Source organism: Scyliorhinus torazame, chromosome 19 (assembly GCF_047496885.1).
Source record: "Scyliorhinus torazame isolate Kashiwa2021f chromosome 19, sScyTor2.1, whole genome shotgun sequence".
Classification (NCBI taxonomy): Eukaryota; Metazoa; Chordata; class Chondrichthyes; order Carcharhiniformes; family Scyliorhinidae; genus Scyliorhinus; species Scyliorhinus torazame.
Window position 1 is genome coordinate 137,632,480 of NC_092725.1, and position 25,174 is coordinate 137,657,653.

The 25,174-nt window shown below is 45.9% G+C and overlaps 1 protein-coding gene across 6 annotated transcripts in view; it reads left to right on the forward strand.

The window, feature by feature from the left end:
• LOC140396552 (dedicator of cytokinesis protein 4-like) overlaps positions 1–25,174 on the forward strand; it is a 458,932-nt gene that overhangs the window by 375,624 nt on the left and 58,134 nt on the right. For all 6 annotated transcript variants that reach the window (XM_072485296.1, XM_072485300.1, XM_072485297.1 and 3 more), the window contains 5 exons: positions 3,010–3,176; positions 3,692–3,778; positions 3,999–4,175; positions 16,698–16,781; positions 23,619–23,738. In XM_072485296.1, coding sequence (XP_072341397.1) covers positions 3,010–3,176; positions 3,692–3,778; positions 3,999–4,175; positions 16,698–16,781; positions 23,619–23,738 — 635 coding nt within the window. The remainder of the gene's footprint in view (positions 1–3,009; positions 3,177–3,691; positions 3,779–3,998; positions 4,176–16,697; positions 16,782–23,618; positions 23,739–25,174) is intronic.

The following is a 25,174-nucleotide window of genomic DNA, read 5'->3' on the forward strand; positions in this document are numbered from 1 at the left end:
GTCAATATTGCAAAACTGGCTCAATCAGTATCCAAATGGACTCTCAAATATGACAAATATTTTAAATTACAAATCTGATTTTTCCACGTCTAAATATATCATATTTGGGAAATGGAGTAGTTTCTTGAGCTTGCGTTTAGTCCAACCCACTATAATTACATTTTGAGTTGGTGTTGTGAACTAATCATAGTCCAGAATCATAAACTGCTGACAGTTGTTAGTGACATGTTGGTGATAGCTGGCAGCATTGAAACCAGTTGTGTTGAGGCCAGTTCATAGAATCATAGAATTTGCAGTGCAGAAAGAGGCCATTCAGCCCTTCGAGTCTGCACTGGCCCTTGGAAAGAGCACCCTACTTAAGCCCCAAGCCTCCACCCTATTTCCATAACCCAGTAAGCCGACTTAACATTTCTTGGACACTAAGGGCAATTTAGCATGGCCAATCCACCTGACCTGCACATCTTTGGACTTTGGACAATTTCCCAGTGTTTTCTGAGTTCCGCAGATTAAATCAGGGACGATTATACCTTTAAGCTAGTTAAAGATGTGTGACACGTGTGCACAGTGAAGCAGCAGAATATTGGAACTCACTTGAGCCATGTTTTGCTGAATTGAGTATGCTTAAATCTGAGGCAGTTTCTACAAAGCTCAATCCCGTGTGGTAAGAGATTGAGAAATTTTCATTCCAGGTACTCTTTGTAAACTAATTTCTGCCACATGTATCCTGCACCCATGTCTTCTCTGAACAATGGCTCCTGGTCCTCCAAAACACCACACTTAAGTTCCTTTTCTTACATCATGGCCCTGCCCCACCTTAACTGCACAGTCTTCTCCTTTTGCTTGATTAATTTGTGCATCCCTTTCTTTCACTCCGCCATTGTTGGTAGACATTTCCATTGTATTCTTTGGAACTCCCTGTCGAAACACCCTTTCCATTTCTATCTCCACCCATAAAACTTCCAGAAACACATCACTAATGTAATAGCAGTAGTAGAAATCTAACAGCTTCACCCAGTTAAATTAAGTGTTGGCTTGACGCTTTGGCGATTTCCTGATTGAAGCCACTTTGATACTTTACACCACAGTACGTTAGTAAGCCTATAGTGCTCACCATAGAGAAGAAAAGACTTATACAACGTCTTTCATGACCTCAAGATGTTACAAAGTGCTTTAGAGCCAATTAAGAGCTGAAAGGTAGTCACTGTTGTAATTTTGAAAATGTATCCAGTCTCCACCCAGCAAAGCCCCAATCAGCAATGGGACAATGAACCAAATAGCTTTAGTGATGCTGTTTGAGGGATAAATATTAACCAAGGCATCAGGAGGGCTCCCTTGCTCTTCAAGACAGTGGGGTGGAGGTGGGGTAGTGTGGGGCGGAGGTGGTCCTCGTCTCAACATCTCATCTGAAAGACATCACTTCTGAAGTGCAGCACTCTCTCTGTACTGCACTGATGTGTGTCAGCCTAGATCATGCAATCAAATCTCTGGAGGGGATTGGAGTCTCCGAGCTTTTGCCTCAGTGGGAGATTGCTACCACTGAGCCTCAGGAACATTTTAAGAGTAAAATGTTACAGTCACAAAATGAGCCAAACTGCAAGCCCATTTAAAGAACCATGATTACAAGTTATGATTGTTTTACATAATGGCATGTATCAAACTAGACTACATTTTTAAACCAAAATCAAGAAGAATTACTTTGCTAAGTAAAAATTGAGACATCTGCAGAAGGCATGACTCATTTGGATGTAACTCCAAAATACAAAGTAAAAAGTTTTTTAAGTTTAGTAAACGGGAAGTGATGCAATAAGACTGAATCTCACATTGAAAGTGAAGTTTTTTTTGTTTGCTGTCATCAAATAGAATTCTTTGACAAGTTTTTTTAATTTCTCTTCAAAAGTCAAGATAATATTTATAAACATCAGTGTCATGAGGAATATAATGTTCAATTGTTCTCTGTTTGATTATGTGAGTCTTTACCATTGCTCACTGTGATAGATAAGCTGCAGAGCTGGGCTGAGAGGTGGCAAATGGAGTTTAATGTAGAGAAGTGTGAGGTGATTCACTTTGGAAGGAATAACAGGAATGCGGATTATTTGGCTAATTGTAAAGTTCTTGGAAGTGTGGATGAGCAGAGGGATCTCGGTGTCCATGTACATATATCCCTGAAAGTTGCCACCCAGGTTGATTGGGTTGTGAAGAAGGCCTATGGAGTGTTGGCCTTTATTGGTAGAGGGATTGAGTTCCGGAGTCGGGAGGTCATGTTGCAGCTGTACAGAACTCTGGTACGGCCGCATTTGGAGTATTGCGTACAGTTCTGGTCACCGCATTATAGGAAGGACGTGGAGGCTTTGGAGCGGGTGCAGAGGAAATTTACCAGGATGTTGCCTGGTATGGAGGGAAAATCTTATGAGGAAAGGCTGATGGACTTGAGGTTGTTTTCGTTGGAGAGAAGGTTAAGAGGAGACTTAATAGAGGCATACAAAATGATCAGGGGGTTGGATAGGGTGGACAGTGAGAGCCTTCTCCCGCGGATGGAAATGGCTGGCACGAGGGGACATAGCTTTAAACTGAGGGGTAATAGATATAGGACAGAGGTCAGAGGTAGGTTCTTTATGCAAAGAGTAGTGAGGCCGTGGAATGCCCTACCTGCTACAGTAGTGAACTCGCCAACATTGAGGGCATTTAAAAGTTTATTGGATAAACATATGGATGATAATGGTATAGTGTAGGTTAGATGGCTTTTGTTTCGGTGCAACATCGTGGGCCGAAGGGCCTGTACTGCGCTGTATTGTTCTATGTTCTATGTAACGCTTCTTTTCTTCCAGGCAATGATGGACAAGCTGCACATTTCCACCAATTCAGGTTTTAATTTCAACCAGAATGTTTAGTTTCTGTCTTTAAATTCCAAAGGATTTGATAATCACCTAGGATCTGTTCTGAATGCTTCATAACCTGCATTTTTAATTAACTATCAGGTTTCCGGTCATTTTCTTAACTACTATTATACAGATCTGCAGATCTATGCAGTAATCCCCATCCCTGATAATAATGAGATACTGCAGAAAGAAGCTATACCCGACCATATTAAAAGTTTTTATCGCGTCAACAATATCTGGAGGTTCAGATATGATAGGCCATTCCACAAAGGAATTAAAGACAAAGAAAACGAGTTCAAGGTATGCATATTTCTTTTATGCGAGTACCACGGGAATAAATCCAAATGTTCATTTGAGTCTAACTTGATATTGATGAGACTTGGCGATTTAGAATATTGGCTTTTTGCCACTGAAATCTGGGGTTGAATCTTGGGATGAGTAAGGAGGCAGGCGAGCGTGATAATTTGAGCCAGCATGCGGTTTGCTTGACATCATCCAGTCACTGGCCATTTGTGTTGGAAAGGCTACCTCCCTTCCAGCAGCAGGCAGCCAATCAAGGTGAGTAAATGACTTATTAAGACCAATTGGCAGAGGTCAATCAAGCGGCCGGCACTCCTGACCCACCCCCGTCTCTTGAGCTTGAATTCAGGATTTTAATTGCTTCATGATGTTTTCACTTCATCAGGATCTGAAAAGACCAAGACTGAAATGTATAAAAGTTGTTAATATTAAAGTTTTAATCGATGCATGCAGAGAATAGGTTTTAACATTGATTTCATAACATTTCATTATCTCCCCTCTGTTATTTTTGTCAGAGCCTATGGATTGAGCGAACTACTTTGACATTGGTTCAAAGTTTACCAGGTATCTCCCGCTGGTTTGAAGTAGATAGACGGGAAGTGGTGAGTTCAAGCCGCCAATTGTAAATTTCTCAGCGTGTAGCAATGCTGTAACAATGACGTGCATAATTTTTGCACTAAATATAGGCTGCAGCATTTTTCGAAGTAAGATAGTAGCAAACTGAGCAGAAACAAAAGTTACTGGCAAGTCCCAGCATGTGTTTTGTCATCTTGTTTTCATCCATTATAAAGTCTGATTTCCATCGGAAATCTTTTTTTCCAGGTTGAAATGAGTCCACTTGAAAATGCAATTGAGGTGCTGGAGAACAAGAATCAACAACTACGAACTCTAATCACCCAGTGTCAGTCAAGACAGATGCAGAATATAAATCCCCTGACCATGTGTCTCAATGGAGTCATTGACGCAGCAGTTAATGGAGGACTTGCCAGATACCAAGAGGTAATCTAGAGGAGTCTAGGAAATGGGGGTGAAGAGATCCAAACTGTAGCAGGACAACAAATTACTCCTGATGCCCGAGGTCATTATGGGAAAACTGTTCCAAGGCTGTTTTATTAGTATATTAATCACTGTTTAGTGCCAGCCACCTCAGCATTTGTGTGTTAAAAGCAGCTAGAAGGAGATTGTATCTTTCCGAATAAACTCGGAAAGCTCTGAGCCCGAGTTGAGATCAGAAAGATACAGATTAAATCCAAAAATCCACCATCTCATATATTGGGACATGATGAGAAGCCAAATAGTCAATAATAATCCTTTCAGTGATTGACTCATTACCTTTCAGGAGAACCTATTGGCAGATCAATCCGTCTGATGTCTTAGCAGCACCTGATTTCTATGCCCTGCGAATTTAACCCCACGCTCCCGCGCCCCTACCTTGAGAACAACACTTAAAAGAAAACACAAGAATTACATACGTAGAATTGCAAAAAAATATAGCTCAGTAACAGGCCATTCGGCCCAACCCAGTCTCCTGCCATCCTTTCCCACCTCGCTCTCAGCATCACCCTCTATTCCCTTCTCTCTCATTCACTTGTCTCACTTCCCTCAAATGCTTATTTACTATTCTCCCCAACCACTCCCTGTGGTAGTGAGTTCCACCACTCTCTGGGTGAAGATGTTTCTTCTGAATTCTCTGCTTGATTTCTTGGCGATCGTTTCCTATTGGCATCTAGTTTTCCACACTGTCTACTCTATTTAAATCTTCTTTGAGGTCATTCCCCAGCCTTCTGCTTGGAGAAAATAGACCAGCTTTGTTCATCCTTTCCTGACCGTAAAACCACTCATTTCTGGTATGATCCTTCTAAATCATTTTTGTGTGCTCTCAAGTATCTCTTTTCCTTTTTATGATATGTTGAGCAGGATTGTACACCGTAATCTGTGTACTTGTACCAAGGGTTGATATAAGTCAAGTCGCTAATTTTGAATTCTGTCCTTCGGGGAATTGCTTGATTTGTCTTTTTATGACTTTATTAACCAGTTGCAGATGACACTAACTTTGGCAGACGCACCAGCTGGTGCCAAAGGGCCGGCATGATCTCGCGCATACGCGGAACCACCAGCGTGTTTTGGCGCATGCGCGGGGGGTTCTTTTCTCCGTGCCGGCCATGGCGGAGCCATACAGGGGCCAGCGTGCAAGGAAGGAGTGCTCCCACGGCACAGGCCCGCCTGCAGAGGGGTGGTCGGCCTTTATCGTGGGTCAGCCCACTATGGGGGCCCCCCCGTGGTCGGATCTCTTCTCCCCCCTGAATATTGACCGTCCCCCCGACGTTGGGCTTTCTGTCTTGCAAGCGGCTGATTATCCATTCTGTTCCTTGGCCCCTGGCAGGACACAAAATTATACTGAAATTCCTTCTGTGACAGAATGGTTAAAAAAATCCCAAACATGATCAGATTGATCAGCAGTGCTGAGAACAGGAGGCAACATAATTTAAGATTGAGAAAATTGGGAGTAAAAAGCCAAGTAAAAAATATAAATGGCAAATAATTTACTGGCCTTACAACTTGAAAGTTTGCTAAAATGTTAAGTTTCCTACGATCCAATGATTTTGTATTTATCCCATGCATTTAGTTATGTTAAATAAAGAACATTTCGCCAGTTTAAAATGGCAACGTTGCATTATGCATGCTGGTCATTCCACAATTCTTTTCAGTACGGTGTTGGTAGTTCATCATTTCCTTTTGCGCTCCTTCCTCTTACAGCTATCTAGATGACTACATTTATCATTGAATATGAAATGTACAAAACCCAATGGAGCAGATGGTAGCAATTAATCATCGTCTAAGTGATATACCATTCCTTATTGTTATGGATTGCAGAAGTATTGTCAAAGTGACAATTATGGGGTGTTCACAGTAAATTAATTCCACATGTACAGTATTCGTACAGTATTTATACAAGGGCAATATCCGAATATTCCTTGAAATTGAAAGCAAAAGCACAATGCCTAATGGTAAAATTATTAATTCTGCCATCCTCACTGACATTACAACAAGTGTCACTTAAATAGCACCTCATATTTCGTAAAGCATCCCAGTGCATGAACAGTTGTAAAACATAATTTGACACCAAGCCACATCAGGAAATATTAGGACAGGTGGTGAAAATCCTGGCCAAAGGACTGGGTCTTAGGAGACTTCCGGTCGCGCATTCGGTAGCTCCTGCCAGAGTCATTGTTTTTTTGCCTGGTTTCTGGAGTGCTTCGGTGGAAAAACCGAAGCTTTTTTTACTGAAGGTGTAAGGAACCAGGTCATGGCAAGAAAGGTTGGAGGTAAGCAGTCTGCAGACGGAAATTCATTGACCCTCTGTAGATAAAATGACGGAGGCCGCTCCGACCACAGCAGATATGCTTACTGGCGTACTGACAATCGATTTGATAGTAATTTGAGAGACCGTGGAAGGTGATGTCAGAAACCTTTCGAAAGTTGACAGAGGAGGCTCTGGGTCCCATCTGAGAAAGGTTGGAAAAGACTTTGGAGACGGTGAAGGAGCATGACGAGGTGTTGGAGGATATGGGGAAGGCTCTGTCGAGGTGTAGTGAGCAAATTGCCATGCTGGAGGCCGAGATCTACCTGGTGGCTGAGGAAAACAAGAGTCTGAGGGCTGAGGTGGACAACCTTGAGAACCGTTCGAGGAGACAGAACCTCAGAGTCCTGGGGCTGGCGGAGGGTGTGGATGGGGCCCAAATCCCACTGCGTATTTCTCACAGGTGTTGGGGAAAATGTTGGTGGATTTGCGTCCCCTCCAGAGCTGGACAGGACCCATTGAACACTCCAGCAGAAGCCTTGATCCAATGAACCACCATGGGAAGTCATCGTTCGATTTCATAGCTTTCAGGAGAAGGAGCAGGTCCAAGTGGGCCAAGGAACCCAGATTAGAAGTGGGAAGGATTTAACAGGATGTCGGAGCAGGACTGGCGAAGAAGTGGGCGACCTTCAATTAATGTAAGGCCGCATTGTAAAAGAACTAAGTTCGGTTTGGGGTGGTGTACCCTGCGAGGCTGTGGGTTACATACAAGTCAAAAGACTATTATTTTGATACTTCAAAGGAGGGTAATGCCTGTGGCAAAGAGCATGGATTTGGATCGAGTTAATTGAGCTCAGTGGGGACTTTTATTGTTTTAGATGGGGAAGGGTTTTGGGGCAATTTGTATATATCTGTTGGTATGCCTTTGTTCTTGGGGTAAAATAGTTTTTATTTTCACGTTGTTGTATGTTTGTTAATGGGGGTGAGCGTTTATTTTTCTTTTTTTTTACCTTGGAGGGGGGCTACCCCACAAGCAGTAAACTTAGCTTGCTAACGGGAGCGAGAGGCGGGGGAGGTGCTTCAGCCTGTTTATCCAGTTTCTCTTGGTTCAGTGAACCTTGCATCTTAAGTTTTGTTGGAGTTGGTTAAGAGGGGGTATGTGGGGTGTTCAGGGGAGAGGAGGGAGGGAGTTGGGGAGAGAAAGGTTAGTCTACTGACAATGACTCTTTGTTTCACTTTGTGAGTGCGTTTGGTGGCCATTTTAGGTGGTCCTCGGGCCTATAATCTCTGGGCGGTTGGTTGGTAATTCTTTTTAAGTTGAAATGGCTGACTCCGGCGGGGTGATGGGAGGTCCCAGATCAGGTTAGTCTGCTGGACTGTAAGGGGGCTGGGTGGCCCAGTAAAATTGATAGAGTTTATTTGCTCAGCTAAAGAATCTAAGGACAGACGTGTTTTTTTGGCTGCCAAGACCATGGCAGAAGTGATGGTTACTGAGTCCTTGGTGGTAGCTTCTGGCTGCTGTTGAGTAAAGAGTCAAGAGTGTTGCTCCTTTTCACAAACACCTTTATGTTCCTTGAACACATTCTGCACAAAACTCTATCACCACACCACATGCCTCAAGAGCCACCTGCGACCCCTTTACATATCAGTGTCAATTATTGGATACTTAAACAAGTGATTAGCACTGTGGCTTCACAGCACCAGGGTCCCAGGTTCGATTCCCTGCTGGGTCACTGTCTGTGCGGAGTCTGCACGTTCTCCCCGTGTCTGCGTGGGTTTCCTGCGGGTGCTCCGGTTTACTCCCACAGTCCAAAGACGTGCAGGTTAGGTGGATTGGCCATGATAAATTGCCCTTAGTGACCAAAAAAGGTTAGGAGGGGTTATTGGGTTATGAGGATAGGGCTTAAGTGGGTCGGTGCAGACTCGATGGGCCGAATGGCCTCCTTCTGCACTGTATGTTCTATGTCTATGTCTATTAACATAAATGAGACATCCAATTGGAATGTCTCTTAACCCATTCCTTAACGCTTGGCAGGCACCTTGGTGGCATTGGTCAATGTATATGCCCTGAATTGGGATGATAGTGCATTTATTAGGAAGCTGTTGGTTTCCATTCCGGATCTGGATATGCATCAACTGGTTCTTGGAGGAGATTTAAACTATATACTTGATCCTCAGCCTAAGTCACTGGCTCTAACGGGGGTTGGAAAGGCACTGTTAGGCTTAATGAAGCAGATTGGGGGGGGTGGGGGGGCAGATCCATGGTGGATTTTACATCCAAGGGACAAGGAATTTTCATTCTTCTCTCCGGTCCACAAGGTTTATTCCAGGATCAAATTTTTTCTCTGCTCCCATGGGTGAAGAAGGCAAAGTAGTCAGCCATTGTCATCTTGGACCATGCTCCACATTTGGTGGATTTGGTTTTGGAGGTGGGTCCCACTCCGTACCAACCGTGGAGGTTACTGAATCATAGAATTTACAGTGCAGAAGGAGGCCATTCGGTCCATCGAGCCTGCACCGGCCCTTGGTACAGCACCCTACTTAAGCCCACATCTCCACTGTATCTCTGGAACACCACCTAATCTATTGAGTTCTATTCTATCTAACCTTTTGGACACTAAGGGGCAATTTAGCATAGCCAATCCACCTAACCTGCACATCTTTGGACTGTGGGAGGAAATCGGAGCACCCGGAGGAAACCCACCCAGACACGGGGAGAATGTGAAAACTCCACACAGACAGTCACCCGAGGCTGGAATTGAACCCGGGACCCTGGAGCTGTGAGGCAGCAGTGCTAACCACTGTGCCACCATGCCGCCCTACTGGTGATGAGGGGTTTAACGGGCGTATGTCTAAGGCTTTTGAGGGATTCAATAAGGATGAGTTTGTCTCACCGTCTGCATTCTGGGAAGCCTTGAACGCGGTTATTAAAGGAGATAATCTATAAGGCGCATATGGATAGGGAAGTAAGGTTGGGCGGCAGAGGTTGCTGGATGCTGTCCTTGAGGTGGATCGCAGGTGTTAGTGTGATTCTTCCCCAAAACTCCTGGTGAGCAGGAAGAAGCTGCCGGCGCAGTTTAATCAGCAATCCACAAGCAAAGCGGAGAGCCAGCTGCGGCACGCGAGGTTTTTGTTTTTTACGAATATGGGGAGAAGGTCCGGCATCTTTTAGCCCATCAACTGAGGCAGCAGGTGGCTTCCTGGGAAATCATCCAGGTCAGGAATTCGAGTGGCAGCTTGGTGTCCGCCCCAGGGAAAGTTAATGCAGGCATTTTACAAGAGCCGCTACAGTTCAGAGCCCCTACGGAGGGGGGCTGGACATGTCGACATTTTTAGATGAATTGGCCTTTATGGTGGTAGGGGGAGAGAGGCGTTAAGCCCTGAGGAGATAGTAAGGTACTGGGTTGATGCAGTCAGGTAAAGCTCACTGCCCCGATGGATTTCCTATCTATGTTTGCAAGTCAGTTGATGGTAGACAGATTCCTTGTCCAAGGGGGTCTTTGCCTGCTACACTTTTGCAGGCTTCTATCTCTCTTATATTGAAGAAGAATAAGCACCCCACGGACCGTGGTGGTCATATTGACCTGTACCGCTATAGAATGTGGGCTCAAAGGTGTTGGCATTACCGCTGGAGACCCGTCTTCTGGGGGTGAGTATACAATTTCAGATGGGCTTCTTTAAGAGTAGACAATTGTCGGCCAATATTCGGCGGCTGTTGAATGTTGTTTCCCCTCCGCTGGCTCCGAGCCCGAGGTGATTGTGTCTATGGAGGCTGATGAAGCATTTGATAGGGAAGAGTGGAGGTACCTTTTTGAGGTTCTTGAGAGGTTCAGTCTGGGGAAAAAATATAGTTTATGGGTTTGGTTATTGTATAGAGCCCCTACGGCTCGTATCTGTACGAACACCGAGTTTGGGGTACATCCTATTGAATAGGGGGACAAGACTGGGGAATCTACTGTCCCCTCTCTTTTTTGCTTTAGCTATTGGACCCTTAGCTATTGCTTTGAGAGATTCAGGTAAGTGGAGGGGAATAAGTCTGGGAGGGAAGGAGCATAGGGATGGCCTTGTATGCTGATGACCTGCTTTATATTACAGACCCTGTCCCCATTATGGGTGAAATAATGAAACTACTGAGGAGCTTTGACTCTTGAGGGATACAAGTTAAATCTGGAAAAGAGCAAATACTTTCTGGTTATTCCCCCAGGGAAGGGAGCCAATTTGGGGGTGATGCCTTTTCTGTCTTGCTAGATCTAGCTTCCAGGTATCTGGGTATCCTGATGGCCCACAATTGGGCCCCGCTCCATAAATTGAACAACACTAGTCTGGTGAGTAAGGTTAAGTCTGACTTGCAAAAGCACAAAAATCTTCACCTGTTCTTGGTGGGCAGAGTCCAGACTATTAAAATGAATGTCCTCCAGAGGTTTTTATTTCCTTTTCCGTGTCTTCCCATTTTTCTCCCTGAATCGTTTTTTGCTGAGGTTAATAGGTCGGTAACATTCTTTATACGGCCGGAAAAGACCCCACGGATCCACAGGACAGTTCTGCACAGGGCAGGCAGTCGGGGGGGGGGAGGGGGGGGGGGGGGAGGGAGATGGGGGGGGGGGGGGAGGGAGATGGGGGGGGGGGGGGGGAGATGGGGGGGGGAGATGGGGGGGGGGGGGAATGGGGGGGGGGGGGGAGATGGGGGGGGGGGGAATGGGGGGGGGGGGGAGATGGGGGGGGGGGGGGGGAATGGGGGGGGGGGGGGGGCCTAGAGTTGGACAATTTGCTCTTCTATTATTGGGCAGCCAATATTGCGAAGTTGCTGGGGTGACGCAGTGATCTGGGTTCCATAGGAGGACAGATGGAGATGAGTTTGGGCTCTAGTTTTGTGCATTGGTGACAGCCTCACTGCCATTTTCTCCAGCGAGATAGTCTTCAAACCCAGTGCTTGCGTCCACTCTAAGGTTATGGAAGCAATTTAGGCAGCATTTTTCGCTTGAATCCATGTCAACGTTGGCCCCTATTTGTGATCACTTATTTGAGCTGTTGAGATTAGATGCCACGCTTGGGTCGTGGGGAGGGAAGTGGCTTGAGAGATTTGGGGATTTATTTGTGGAGGGACAGTTTGCCAGTCTGGAGGAACTGTCGGTGAAGTTTGGACTTTCTGGGATGAATTTGTTCAGATTTCCCTCAGATCTATAATTTTGTGCAAAGGCTTTTCATCCATGCCCCTTGGCACTGCTGATGGGCAGGATTCTTTCTCTAGCAGGGTCCGATGGGGTAGTATTTCAGGTATCTACGGGCAGATCCTGTTTGGGGGGGGGGGGGGGCGGGGGTGGCGGCCCGGTGGATGAGGTGAAAACAAAGTGGGAGGGGGAATTGGGACCTATTTTGGATGAGGCAGGGAGGCTCTCCACAGAGCGAACTACACGTCTTCTTGTGCGCGGCTTGGCCTGCTTCAGCTTAAGGTGGTACGAAGGGCTCACCTGACTAAGGCGAAGATGAGTGGTTTCTTTCCTGAGGTAGAAGACAAGTGTGAGCAGTGTTCTCGGGGGCCGGCCATCCACACACATACTTTCTGGTTGTGTCCCAAGCTGGTGTGCTTCTGGGTCTCCTTCTTCAGCACCAAGTCAGCGATTCTTAAAGTTGTTCTGGAGCCTTGTCCCTTTGGGGCCATTTTCGGGTTGCCGGACTCGCCGGGCCCGCAAATTGGGGTGAAGGCAGATGCCCTAGCCTTAGCCTTGTTTGATGGCCTGGAGGCGAGTTCTGCTGGGAAGGAGGTTGCCTGCTCTGCCCAGTGCCTCGGTTTGGCTGGTTGACCTGATGGAATTTTTGCATCTGGTGGTCACCTACATCATCAGGGGGTCAGCTGAGGGGTTCTACATGAGATGGCAGCAATCATTTGCTCCTTTAAGGATTTAGCCACTGTCAGTTGTTTGGGGTTTTGGAGTGGGGGCGGGGGGGATGTGGGTTTAGGTTATGAGGGGGGGAGGGGGGGGGGAGTTTGTTTTTCTTTTTGGATGAGTTTTATATGGTTGTGTTTCTGCAATATTGTTCAGTGTTATAGCCACTGTTTGAGATGTTAGTTTTGTTATGAATGTATTATAAGTGGGAAATTCCTGACTAAAAATATATTTTTATAAAAGCTAGGTCCCAAAGGAGGAAAGAGGTAGGGAGATGGAGATGGACAAGGCATTTCAGAGCTTTGGACCTGGGTCACTGAAATGTTTTAATCAAATCCGTACAGTGCCGAAGGAGGCCATTCAGCCCATCGAGTCTGCACCCACCCTCTGAAAGAGCTCCCTACTTCGGCCCAATCCCCTGCCTGATTCCCATAACCCCACTTCGTAGGACACTAAGAGGCAATTTAGCATGGCCAATTCACTTAGTCTGCGCATCTTTGGACTGGGAGATGCAACCCGGAGGAAACTCACGCAGACACTGGGAGAAAGTGCAAATTCCCGACAGACTGCCACCCAAGGCCGGACTTGAACCTGGGTCTCTGGCACTTGGGCCACTGAAGGCATGGCTGCCAATAGTGGAGCTAAAGAAATTGGGGATTCACAAGAGGCCAGGTTAGGTGAAGAGCAGAAATCCATATGGAGTGGGGCAAGGCCATAGATGAATTTATCAACAACGCTGAGAATTTTGAAATTGATGTGTTGCCAGGCCAGGAGTCCATGTAGAGCAGGAATGTTATTTTTAAAATCAATTTGTGAGATGTGATCCATATCATTGTGTGTGCCTCTTCCTGGCCACTTTCATCTAACCCCATCAGCATATCTTTGCCTAACTTTCTGCCTCTTGCCTCAACTGTATCTTTTGGGAGCAAGCTCCACATTCTATCACTCTCTGGGTAAAGAAGTCTCCTCTTGAATTTCTTATTGGATTTATTGGGTGATTATCTTGTATTTATAGTCCCCCATTCTAGTCTCCCCCACAAGTGACAACATCATCTGGGTTATGGGGTTACTGGGTTATGGGGATAGGGTGGCGGTGTTGACCTTGGGTAGGGTGCTCTTTCCAAGAGCCGGTGCAGACTCGATGGGCCGAATGGCCTCCTTCTGCACTGTAAATTCTATGATGATCTCTATATCTGCCCCATTAAATCTTCTCGCATTTTTAAAAACCTCTATCCGCTCTCCGCTCCGTCTGTTCTCTGGAGTAAAAGCCCCAGTCTCTTCAGTCATTCCCAAGGGGCAAAATCCCTCCGTTCTGATATCGTTCCAGTAAATCATTTTTGCACCTACTCCAGTGTTTCTACATGTTTTTTATTATTATCCTTTTATTATAGGGATTATAATTAGCAGAGTTCAATTGTATTCCCACGTGTGCTAAACACGTTTAACTTAATTTGTTTGCTTTTAAATTCTTTTCCTCTAGAAATGGGCCCATGTGCTTTGTTCGCTTTTGATTAATAGCCTTACTAACTCGGGCTGCTACTTTTAGTGTTTTGTGCCTCTCTACCCCAGATTCCTCTAATAGTCCCCAACACAATTATGCGTTAGGCACTACACATAAAGGGAAACTAAAAAATGTAAAGCAATTCAACCAGGAGGCAGAAGTAAACATGTGAGAAAAACATGAGTACAGGACGGCTTAGGTTATGTGACCCAAATAAGTGCATTTTATACAAATATGGACGACACGGTGGCACAGTGGTTAGCACTGTCGCTTCACAGCTCCAGGGTCCCAGGTTCAATTCCCGGCTTGGGTCACTGTCTGTGCGGAGTCTACACATTCTCCCAGTGTGTGCGTGGGTTTCCTTCGGGTGCTCCGGTTTCCTTCCAGAGTCCAAAGATGTGCAGGTTAGGTAGATTGGCCATGATAAATTGCCCTTCGTGTCAAAAAAGGTTGGGAGGGGTTACTGGGTTACAGGGGTAGGGTGGAGGTGTGGGCTGAGGTAGGGTGCTCTTTCAAAGGACCGGTGCAGACTCAATGGGCCGAATGGTCTCTTTCTGCATTGTAAATTCTATGAAATGACTTCAGAGGAAAGGATGTAACAACAGGTAAACAGGCAGTGGAAACTTTATAGGTTTAGTTAAGAAATAGAAGAGGATTTAAGACTGCAAAGACAGTTGTGTTCAGACCCTCTAGTAGTAGCTGTGATGTGGTATAAATAGAGAGATTAGATGTAGCAAAGGCAGTGTAGTTTAAATGGATAATTTTAATTTAGTTTGAGATAAGCAGACTAGCGTCTGTCAGGAAGGTGGTGAATTCCTTGAATGTGTCCAGAATGTAACAATAGTTCAAAGAACAAGTAGGTGGGCCACGTCATTTAGTACTGAACATTTAATCAGACTTCATTAAAAGCCTAATGATGCGTGAACATGACCTAATAGTAGTCATGATACGATCAAGTTCACATTGTACTTGAAAGGGCGAAATGTGGAATAGCCACTAAGATTCTGGATTTGGGTGAGGCTGACTTCAATGTGATGAAGCAGGGAATCTTCACAAAAAACTGGGCAGACCTGTGAATAGGTCAAATGGCAGAAATTCAGTGGGGGGTGTTCAAAAAAAATTAACGTGACGCAGAACCAGTTTATACCCCAAAGGATAAATGGCTACAAGGTCCCATATTCAAGTCCTCCATCAGGGCTTGAGCACAAAAATCAAGCCTGACACTCCAGTGCAGTGCTTGGAGTGCTGCATTGTTGGTGGTGTGGTCATTTGAATGAGGCGTTAAACAGTTTATGGTGGACTAAGTGTACAGAGGGCCCAAGGTAAGTAACCAGTTGGGAGAGCATCGGTATAGTTTAGTAATAAAGACATGGATGGGAGTTTCGGCAGCTGATGAGCTAAGACAAAACCAAATTGTTTATGGTTTGTACATAATTTGAGTAGGTCATTGTTTGAGTGCTGACTATAATATTTGGGGAATAAGTTCAGATTATAATTTTGTATTTGCTAGCTTTCTGTATTCAGAGGGGAACAACTGGGGGATAGGCTCACCCTTAGTGAAAGAGAGGCAAAGTTGCAGAGCATGTCATTCTCTACAGTGGTACAGCGGGCAACATATTAAAAGGTCTGGAAGTAATGTTCTCGATCCATAAGTGTCTCATAACTCAGACTAAAGGGGCGATCCTTTAAAACAGAGATGAGGAGGAATTTCTTCAGCCAGAGGGTGGTGAATCTGTGGAACTCTTCGCCACAGAAGGCTGTGGAGGTCAAATCACTGAGTGTCTTTAAGACTGAGATAGATAGGTTCTTGATTAATAAGGGGATCAGGGGTTATGGGTGGAAGGCAGAAGAATGGGGATGAGAAAATATCAGCCATAATTGAATGGCGGAGCAGACTCGATGGGCCGAGTGGCCTAATTCTCCCCCTATGTTTTATGTCTTCTGGTCTTACGGGAGGAAGATGGTTCAGTTTGTTACTTACTGAGCTATGCTAGTCCAGAAAGCCGTTGGTTTTAGATAAGACCATAAGACACAGGAGCAGAATTAGGCCACTCGGCCCATCGGGTCTGCTCCGCCATTCAATCATGGATTATGTTTTTATCATCCCCATTGTCCTGCCTTCTCCCAATAGCCCCGATCATCTTATTGATCAGAAATCCCATTTAGATGAGCTGAATTCATCACAGTAGTAGCTAAGACTTCATTGCCGGCCTCCCCAATCCTGATCATTATCCAGCAACTCATGCTGAGCGGTACAAGCTTAATGACAGGGTCAAGCTCGAATGTGAAGTCCCTGCAGTCATACACCAGGATAAACACACTAGGCGCAAACAAGAGATATGCCTGCTTTGGAGATGTAAGGATGCATGTGTCAACTGTTAAATCATACCTTAACAATTCACAAGGAGAGAAAATTGGGGGTGGAGAGAAAGGAAGATAGTTCTCTATTTGGTTAAAAATGCCAGGAGCTTTTTTTTCCCAAAATAATTCAGAGTTACAGACAGATTTGACCTTCTAACCCCACCGCCTGCCCATAATAACAGGTTGTTATAATCCCAAACATCCTTCAAGTACCTAATTGTATCTAATTTGCATAATATGCTTTCTTGTGTTTCTTCGTGGGTGCTCAAACTGTAATCCTTGCATTTTAAATGGTTCCATTTTTAATTCTGATCAGTTCCCCTGGCAGCTTGACAGTTGTGGTTAATGTTTTGAGGCTGCATTGCAAACGTATTTTAAGGTAGTTTGCAAATTGGGAGGTTATTGAGCAGGGCTGGGAGAACAAAACTGCAAAAAAACAGCTTGGAGCAATGTGTCGTTTTGTTTTGTTGCAGGCATTCTTTGTGAAGGACTACATTCTTAACCACCCTGAGGATGGGGAGAAAATCTCTCGCCTGAGGGAACTGATGTTTGAACAGGTAATTCACAGTGACGACCCCAGCATACAAATATTCATCAGCGCCAGATACTAGGGGCGGGATTCTCCCGTACCTGGTGGGGCGGGGGGGTCGCAGTGGGACGGAGTGGCGTGAATCACTCCGGCGTCGGGCCGCCCCAAAGGTGCAGAATCCTCAGCACCTTCAGGGACTAGGCCCGCCCCGGAGTGGTTGGCCCCCGGCCGGCGGGAAAGGGGCTTGGCACCATGCCAACCGGCGGCGAAGGGTCTCTGCCGGCCGGCACGAGTTGGTGCATGCGCGGGAGCGCCAGCGTGTGCTGCCGTCATCCCCGCACATGCGCACAGGGATTCACTCCCGCACCGGGAATGGCGGAGGACCACGGCCTCCGGTGCGGAACAATAGAGTGCCCCCACGGCACAGGCCTGCCCGCAGACCGGTGGGCCCCGACCGCCGGCCACCGTGGGGGCACCTCCCACGACCCCCCCAAGAACCCCAGAGCCCGCCCGTGCCGCCAGGTCCTGCCGGTAAGGGACCTACTCTAATTTACGTCGGCGGGACCGGCAAAAAATGGGCGGAACTTCGGCCCATCGCGGGCTGGAGAATTCGGGCAGCCCGGGGGCCCATTGAGTCGCGCCGGACCCCGCCATTCTCCGAGGCGGGGGCGCGACTCACGCCGGGGCAATTTTTGGGGGGGCGGGAGTATGAGGAGGACGGTGCGGGTGCAATTCACACCGGCCCCCGGCGGTTCTCCCACCCGGTGGGGGGGGGGGGGGGTCGGAGAATCCCGCCCGAGGACCGAGCGACCCACATATTATCAAGAAACAAATCGCATGGTTGATGAGGGAAGCAATTTGACCAACTTGACTCAAGCCAAAAAATGAAAACCAGCCATACAGGATAGGATATTCCATGGGAAGAATTGTACAGTCCCCACAGTGGGTTTGTTGGCAGGGGACCTGGAAATCTGGCTTTTCCGCTGAGCTCCTGCCAACACCTGACGTGACCGCAATTCTAAGGCAGGTGGGTGGGGCCAAGGGTGCCTCACTGGCCCTTGTCCCCAATGACACCCTTTATTAACCATTTAAGGGCCACTTCCCACCGACTGGTGGGAGGAGTTCAGGGGCAGGAGAAAATCCAGCATGTCACCTTGCTCAGGCCTTGGAAAGGCAGGAGCTTCTCTCTCAAGGTTCCCTTTCTACAAAGGACCCCCATCCTCCCGATCTGCTCCCTGCAGGTGCTCCCTCTTTTCCCGCATCTCCAACACGATCCCCATTACCCCTTAGCCTCACCACTGTCCAAGAATTTCTACAGTGCAGAAGGAGGCCAAGCAGCCTATCAAGGCTCCACCGACCTGAAAGAACACTCTACCTATGCGTGCTCCCCCAAAATCCTGTAACTCCACCTAACTGTTGGTCATTAAGCAGCAATGTAGCATGGTCAATCCGCCTAACCTGCACATCTTTGGACTGTTCAAGTGGCAGGGTGGGAAACCCTGCCTTCTGGAAAAACCCGGCCCTACATATTCCCCATCCTTGTGTGAAACAATTAGATCTGGTCTGTATTCACCCATGCTTGAATCCAAGTCCCTTTCAGTCATAGTGTTGGGATCCTTGCTATTTGTGGTTTATATAAATAATTTAGGCATGAAGGTTGGAGGGTTGATCAGCATGTCCGCAGATTACAAACATTTGTGGGCTAGTAAATCGTGAAGAGGATATAGACGGGTGGGGTTGGTCAGGTGGGCTGATCAATGGCAAATGGAATTCAATCTGGATAAGTGTGAGGTGATAAGCACTTGGGAAGGACCAACAAGGCAAGGTGATACATAATAAACGGCAGGGCCCTGGGAAGCACCGAGGATCAGCGGGACCTTGGTGTGCATGTACACCGGTCCCGTAAGGTAGTAGAGCAGGTGGATGCAGTGGTTAAGAAGGCATATGGTATACTTGCTTTTATTAGCCGAGGCACGGAGTTTAAGAGCGGGGAGGTTATGCTGGAACTGTACAAAGCTTTGGTTTGACTACAGCTAGAGTATTGTGTGCAGTTCTGGAATCCACATTATAGGAGGGATGTGTTAGGGTGCAGAGGAGATTTACCGGGATGTTGCCTGGGCTGGAGAGTTTCAGCTATGAAGAGAAACTGGATAGACTGGGATTGTTTTCCTTAAAGCAGAGGAGACTGAGGGGAGACATGATGAGATGTATAAAATTCATGAGGGATCAGTAATCATCGGGCATAGATTTAAGGTAGGGGACAGGAGGTTTAGAGGGGAAGTGAGGAAAAACCTTTGAATATGGAACTCACTGCCTGAAATGGTGGTGGAGGCAGAGACCCTCATAACATTTAAGAAGTATTTAGATGTTCACTTGTGATCCCAAGGCTATGGGCCAAGTATTGGAAAATGGGATTAGAATAGTTAGATGGTTATTTATGACCGGCACAGACGTGATTGACCGAAGGGCATGTCTGTGCTGTAGACCTCTATGACTCTATAGCTTGTGCTAGAATTGAGCTTCACTCTGGGGTGCCATTTTCATAATCCTTGTTTTTTTTTCGCAAAATGAACTTAATATCACTTCTAAGCCACATATTTGTCTCGGTAGGACTTGCCCACAAGGCCTGCAGCATTCTTAGTGAAAGCTTCAAGTAACTAAAGTGGGTATATGCCAGAAGGGTCACCGATTAGGCCAGGAATAGGACCCAGTTACCTCTGTTCTTAACCACTGCATCCACCTGCTCTACTACCTTAAGGGATGGGTGTACATGCACACCAAGGTCCCGCTGATCCTCGGTGCTTCCCAGGGCCCTGTCGTTTATCATGTATCACCTTGCCTTGTTGGTCTTCCCAAGTGCATCACCTCACACTTATCCGGATTGTAGGATTATCTTGTAGGAATAGAACCTCGGCAATTCCCAAATAAGAACATTAACGGAGATGGGGCAGGTCTGGGAATTCGCCACACCCAAGTGAAACTTGACACAAGTACAGCTTAGAGCAGGTATGTCTGCGTACCAAGTGGTGAAACTATAGGCCCAACTGGGGTTTCAGGCAGGGATTGTGCTCTGGATTCATGAAGGTGGTCATTTACCAATTCCTGTCCCCATCACATTGCATCCTGCTATAATGGTGTGGGGGCCAAGTATTAGTGAGCAAAGGAGAGAACCTCTCCCATGGAGCCAAGGAAAGACCATGGGGTCAGTTGCAACTCTTTCAATGAGCCATTCACTCTTGTGGCCCATTCAAACTTTTTACAAACGGACATGAAGCTGCAACTGCATCATTTTCTATTCTTGGAGATACCTCATATACCTTACTAAACCTATTTTCCAAAATGAAAAATACATAGAGAATGCCACAAGTTTATGCACAACAATAATTTGCAATTGTAAAGTGCTTCTAACAGAATAAAAATGTTTCCAGAGCGTCAGGAGCAATAACAACAGGTAAAGAGCTTGACCTTCTAAAACTCTACTCAGTTCCACACAGCAGTGAATGTAATCATTTTCTTCAGCAATATTACCCAGTATGTCCCAGTGCTCACGTTTGGTTCGATGGTATCTACCAGATTGAAATGGAAAATGCAGATTGAGTTAAAATGCTTTCACTGACAGACTTCCCATTTGAATAAATACATTGCTCAAACAAAGTATTCAGTTGATTTCTTACATAAATTATTAAAGAATTTCTGTATTGAATTATTAAACCAATGTCATTCCCAGGAAACAAACTGGTGGCCATCTTGATAGATCATTTGTACAGCGCATTATAAATTCATGTAGGTGTTTAAAGTCTAGTTCTCCCTTTGCCTACCCCTACGCAGTGACAACATGATATTTATTAGTCATTTTCACTCCAGAACTGCCTCAAATTATATTTCGCATATACTGCGAGATGAAAGCAAATGTCAACAAATTAATTTAAACTGATGAAGGCTTCTGCAATGTTCACGTGCTATCATGGTTATGTTCTTGACAAAGTGAACTGAAGCCATCTGGTGGTGGTGCAAATATTGTACAAAATTTAGTGTCAGTCATCTTGGCTCTTTCAGAATTCTCTTCAGCTCTCCCTGAAAATATCAGCATACTTTAAACACTATGTGAAAGAACTTGCAAAAAAACAAGTGGTTCTTCTGGCTCCCGATGAAAACATTGAGTTGCTGCTGTTGACTGTACAGCATTCGTGTCTTCCCAATTGCTTTCAGCCGGCCATTCATGCTGCCCCATTTGCAACGAGTCAGCACTCTGGGGATGCCACGTGTCCACTACTCACCATTATTAACTAATGGGGCTTATTTTTCGGAAATGGGAGGAGAAGGGGATTAAGACACTAAAAGATTTGTTTCTTAGGGGTCGATTTGCAGGACTGAAGGAGCTGGAAGCAAAGTATGGGCTGGAGCAGGGGGAAATATGCAGGTTCGAGATTTTGCCAGAAAGGAGATACAGAGCTTCCCGGTAGAGCAGGCCTCCACGTTGCTGGAGGAGGGGCTGATGACGGGGGGGACTGGAGAAGGGGGTAGTGTCAGTGGTTTACGGGGCTATTTTGGAAGAGGAGAAGGCATCACTGGAAGGGATCAAAGCAAAGTGGGAGGAAGAGTTGGGAGAGGATATGGAGGAGGGGTTCTGGTGTGAGAGGTGCTCCGGAGAATGAATGCCTCCACCTCGTGCGCGAGATTGGGGCTGATACAGCTGAAGGTGGTATACAGAGCACACCTCACGAGGGCGAGGATGAGCTGATTATTTGAAGGAGTAGAAGATGCGTGTGAACGTTGCGGGGGAGGGGGGGTTTGCTAATCACGTTCATATGTTTTGGTCCCGTTCAAAGCTGGAGGATTACTGGAAGGAGGTTTTAGGGTAATTTCTAAAGTGGTGCACGTGAAACTGGACCCGGGTCCCCAGGAGGCCATATTCGGGGTGTCGGACCAGCCAGGGTTGGAAGCGGGTGCTGTTGCTCTTATTAGCCTTAGTTTTATCAGCTCTAGTTCTGTCACCTTTGCTCACGAGTCGCCAGGTATCTTTCTGATACTGCCACGTGGTTCAAGCTCAAGTAATGATTAATAATGCAGCACACCGCTTAGTAAATGTTAAATCAACGATCATTTATTATATACAGCAATAAATACTTATACAATAATCCTACTTCTGGACTATTACCTACCACTAAAGGCCAATACTTAACTTTGGTGATGGCCCACCAGGTCAAGGAAATGAATGGTCTATCGAATTAGGTCTGGCCTGCGGGATTCAAAAAGGCTGGTACGGGCCGATAGTCTGGAACACCTATCGGGTAGCGATCGCTGGAGTAAGACTTACTTGTTCTTTCGTCGGAGGGTCTCGAAGGTTGCGAGTAGGAGAAGAAGGGTCGATCTGAACTTGGCCCCTATTTTTATAATCCCTAGGGGCTTCCCGCCTCGCGGGGCAGACCTTGACCCTGGTCCCAAGTGATTGGACTTGGTCCCAATCACTGGGTTCGATATGCTCCAATAATGGGGCGATTCCTTGATCGGGGGGTGGTCGTTCACCTTTCTTTGTCTCTGCCACTGCTGGCGCCGAGAGGTCTGGATCGGCTTTCAATTGCTAATTTGTAGCAATTGTTCCCGGGGATGGCCGATTAAAATGCAGGTGGCTGGGTTGATGTGCTGTTAATGGTTGCAGGTATGGGTCTGGGCTGACTTCCCCAGAGCCGAATACACTGCTCTGTCTGCAGCTGTCCGTTTGAGTCCTGGAGGCTGATTTTCCCATCAGCCTCTTTCGTTTGCCATTTTCGTGGGTGGCACGGTAGCATTGTGGATAGCACAAATGCTTCACAGCTCCAGGGTCCCAGGTTCGATTCCGGCTTGGGTCACTGTCTGTGCGGAGTCTGCACATCCTCCCCGTGTGTGCATGGGTTTCCTCCGGGTACTCCGGTTTCCTCCCACAGTCCAAAGATGTGCAGGTTAGGTGGATTGGCCATGCTAAATTGCCCATAGTGTCCAAAAATTGCCCTTAGTGTTGGGTGGGGTTACTGGGTTATGGGGTTAGGGTGGAGGTGTTGACCTTGGGTAGGGTGCTCTTTCCAAGAGCCGGTGCAGACTCGATGGGCCGAATGGCCTCCTTCTGCACTGTAAATTCTATGATTCTATGATTTACATCGGGGTTTGGCCATTTTACTCGGGAATCAGCCATTTTAGGTGGCTACAGTGCGGAGGCAGATGTTGTAGCCTTCGCCTCATTGATCACCTGAAGGCGGATCCTGATAGGTTGGAGAGCAACCTCTCCACCCTGTGCCCTGGCGTGGTGGGGGGACCTGTTGGAATTCTTGACTCTTGAGAAGGTTAAGTTTGAACTGAGGGGAAGGATGGAGGGGTTCTACAATTCATGGGCATTATTCATTCTGCACTTTCAAGAACTGGATAACATCGAACATTAGTTGGGGGGCGAGGGGGGCTGTGTGTGTTAATGGTGACTATGGGTAATTCCTGATTCCTTTTTGTCATTTGTTTATGTGAACATGCGGGCTAATGTTTGGGGTTTGGTGGGAGGATGGGATCGTTGTTATTGATATGGGGATTGACATATTTGTTACTGATTATTGTTTATTGTTGGTGGGTGTAAATTTGGGAGAAAATTTGAAAAAGGAGAATAAAAAATATTTTTTAAAAAACTAATGGGGCTAAGGCTAATTAGTTGTGGTGCTGCATGAGGCCTGTGCTGCATCTGTCTGGCCATCCAGCTCAGGTGGAGTTCAATTCCCAGGCACACAAGAGAAAAAGGCTTTCCGAAAGCAAATGTGAAAAGAATAGATGACCGTCAGCTATCAAAATGCAGATAACTGCAGTTCTTTTCAGGTTACTAACACACTTTCACTTGTTTGTGTTCAAGGCACATATCCTTGAGTATGGCTTGGCTGTGCATGAGAAGTTTGTGCCCCAAGACATGAGACCGTTGCACAAGAAGCTGGTGGATCAGTTCTATGTGATGAAGTCCAGGTTGGGGATACAGGTATGAACCCTCGCTGCAAGAAACTGATCAAGTGAATTCCATCATCAGTACTTCCGTATCTAATGATCCATGTGCCTTTTGAATGTTCTGATCGATATCAGTAGCGAGTTAAACTTTGACTGTGTCATGTTATTATTAAATGGTAAAAAATTTGATCAACCCCACTACATTAATATTTAAATATCTTAAAAGGCTCGAGACTTGTTTCAGCAACTTGCTTATTGATCTTTTCTAAAGGTGAACAATAATAACTGTAGTGTTGTAAATATTGAAGTTGTATTTGATTTGTTATGCACTGCTCTCAGGCAATCAGCAGACTTCTTCAAATCTTTACTTCTTCACTTTGTCTTCCCGTGGTGTCTCCCCTGTATAATTCTTAACGTACAGACAAGTGGGAATGCACTTTAAAACCATGAGAAGAATTGTTGATGAAAAATTACATTACTTTGTTTCTTTTGTTGTTTTTTTCTTTTCGCTATTCCCAATTTGTCTGCTCCACTTGACCTCTATTTTTCTTCTGTGATCATCTGGTCTTCTGTGGCATTGTAAATTTATACAGAATGGAGAGTTATGTAATTTAATTTGCATGCAAATTGAAATATGTTCTGCTGGATTGCTGAATAATATTCTTATGAAGTGTGCTTCGTGATGTCTGTTGGTCTCCTTCCTTCCTTGTTACGCTTTAAAGCTGCTGGTTTGTGATTATGTTCCAGGCTGCCTGGGAGCAGACATTTTGTGTAGAATCTCTTTTGCACTGATACTCGCCTTTAGGCAGCCGGTTTTCAACCATTGATTGTAGATCCCATCTCCAAATGAATAGTGGAATCTGGAGGAAGCGCAAAACTGAGAAGTGATAGATTTCAAGGATGGAGGTTAATGTAATAAGTATAAGATTGCATGCCAGTTAAATATAAAGTCAAAATCAAATTGAAGTTTTTTAAAAAGGAGAAAATGGAGAGGCACTGCTTCTTGAGTAAATGCACCATAAAACTTTTGTTTGCTGTAGGAGTATCAGTGAGTGGATGCTGGACATCTGCAGTACAGCCTGACAAGCCTGGTCTCCTGTATTGCTCCTCCAATTCTTTCAAGAACCAAAGATAGAGGGGGAAACCTCATTGATAACCGGTTAATGCTACCTGGAATGGGGGAGTGTGGTGCTGGTAATCGCTGGCCCCATATAAATTGGCACAGTGGTAAATAGGAAAATGGCAACATTTTAAATAAATAAATAAAGTAACTGAATAATCCAGTCTGTAAATTTAGCTTCAGTGTCAGGATAGCTACTTCCAATCTTGGATGCCTGTTTTATGCTGCCATCATAAACGTTCATTGTAAATAATCTGGAAATCGTGGAAAGTGAGGCACCTGCTAATATCAAATAATTTCACAAGCCTAATTATTAGGAAAATAAAAGCAGAAACAGTGCTCGAATATAG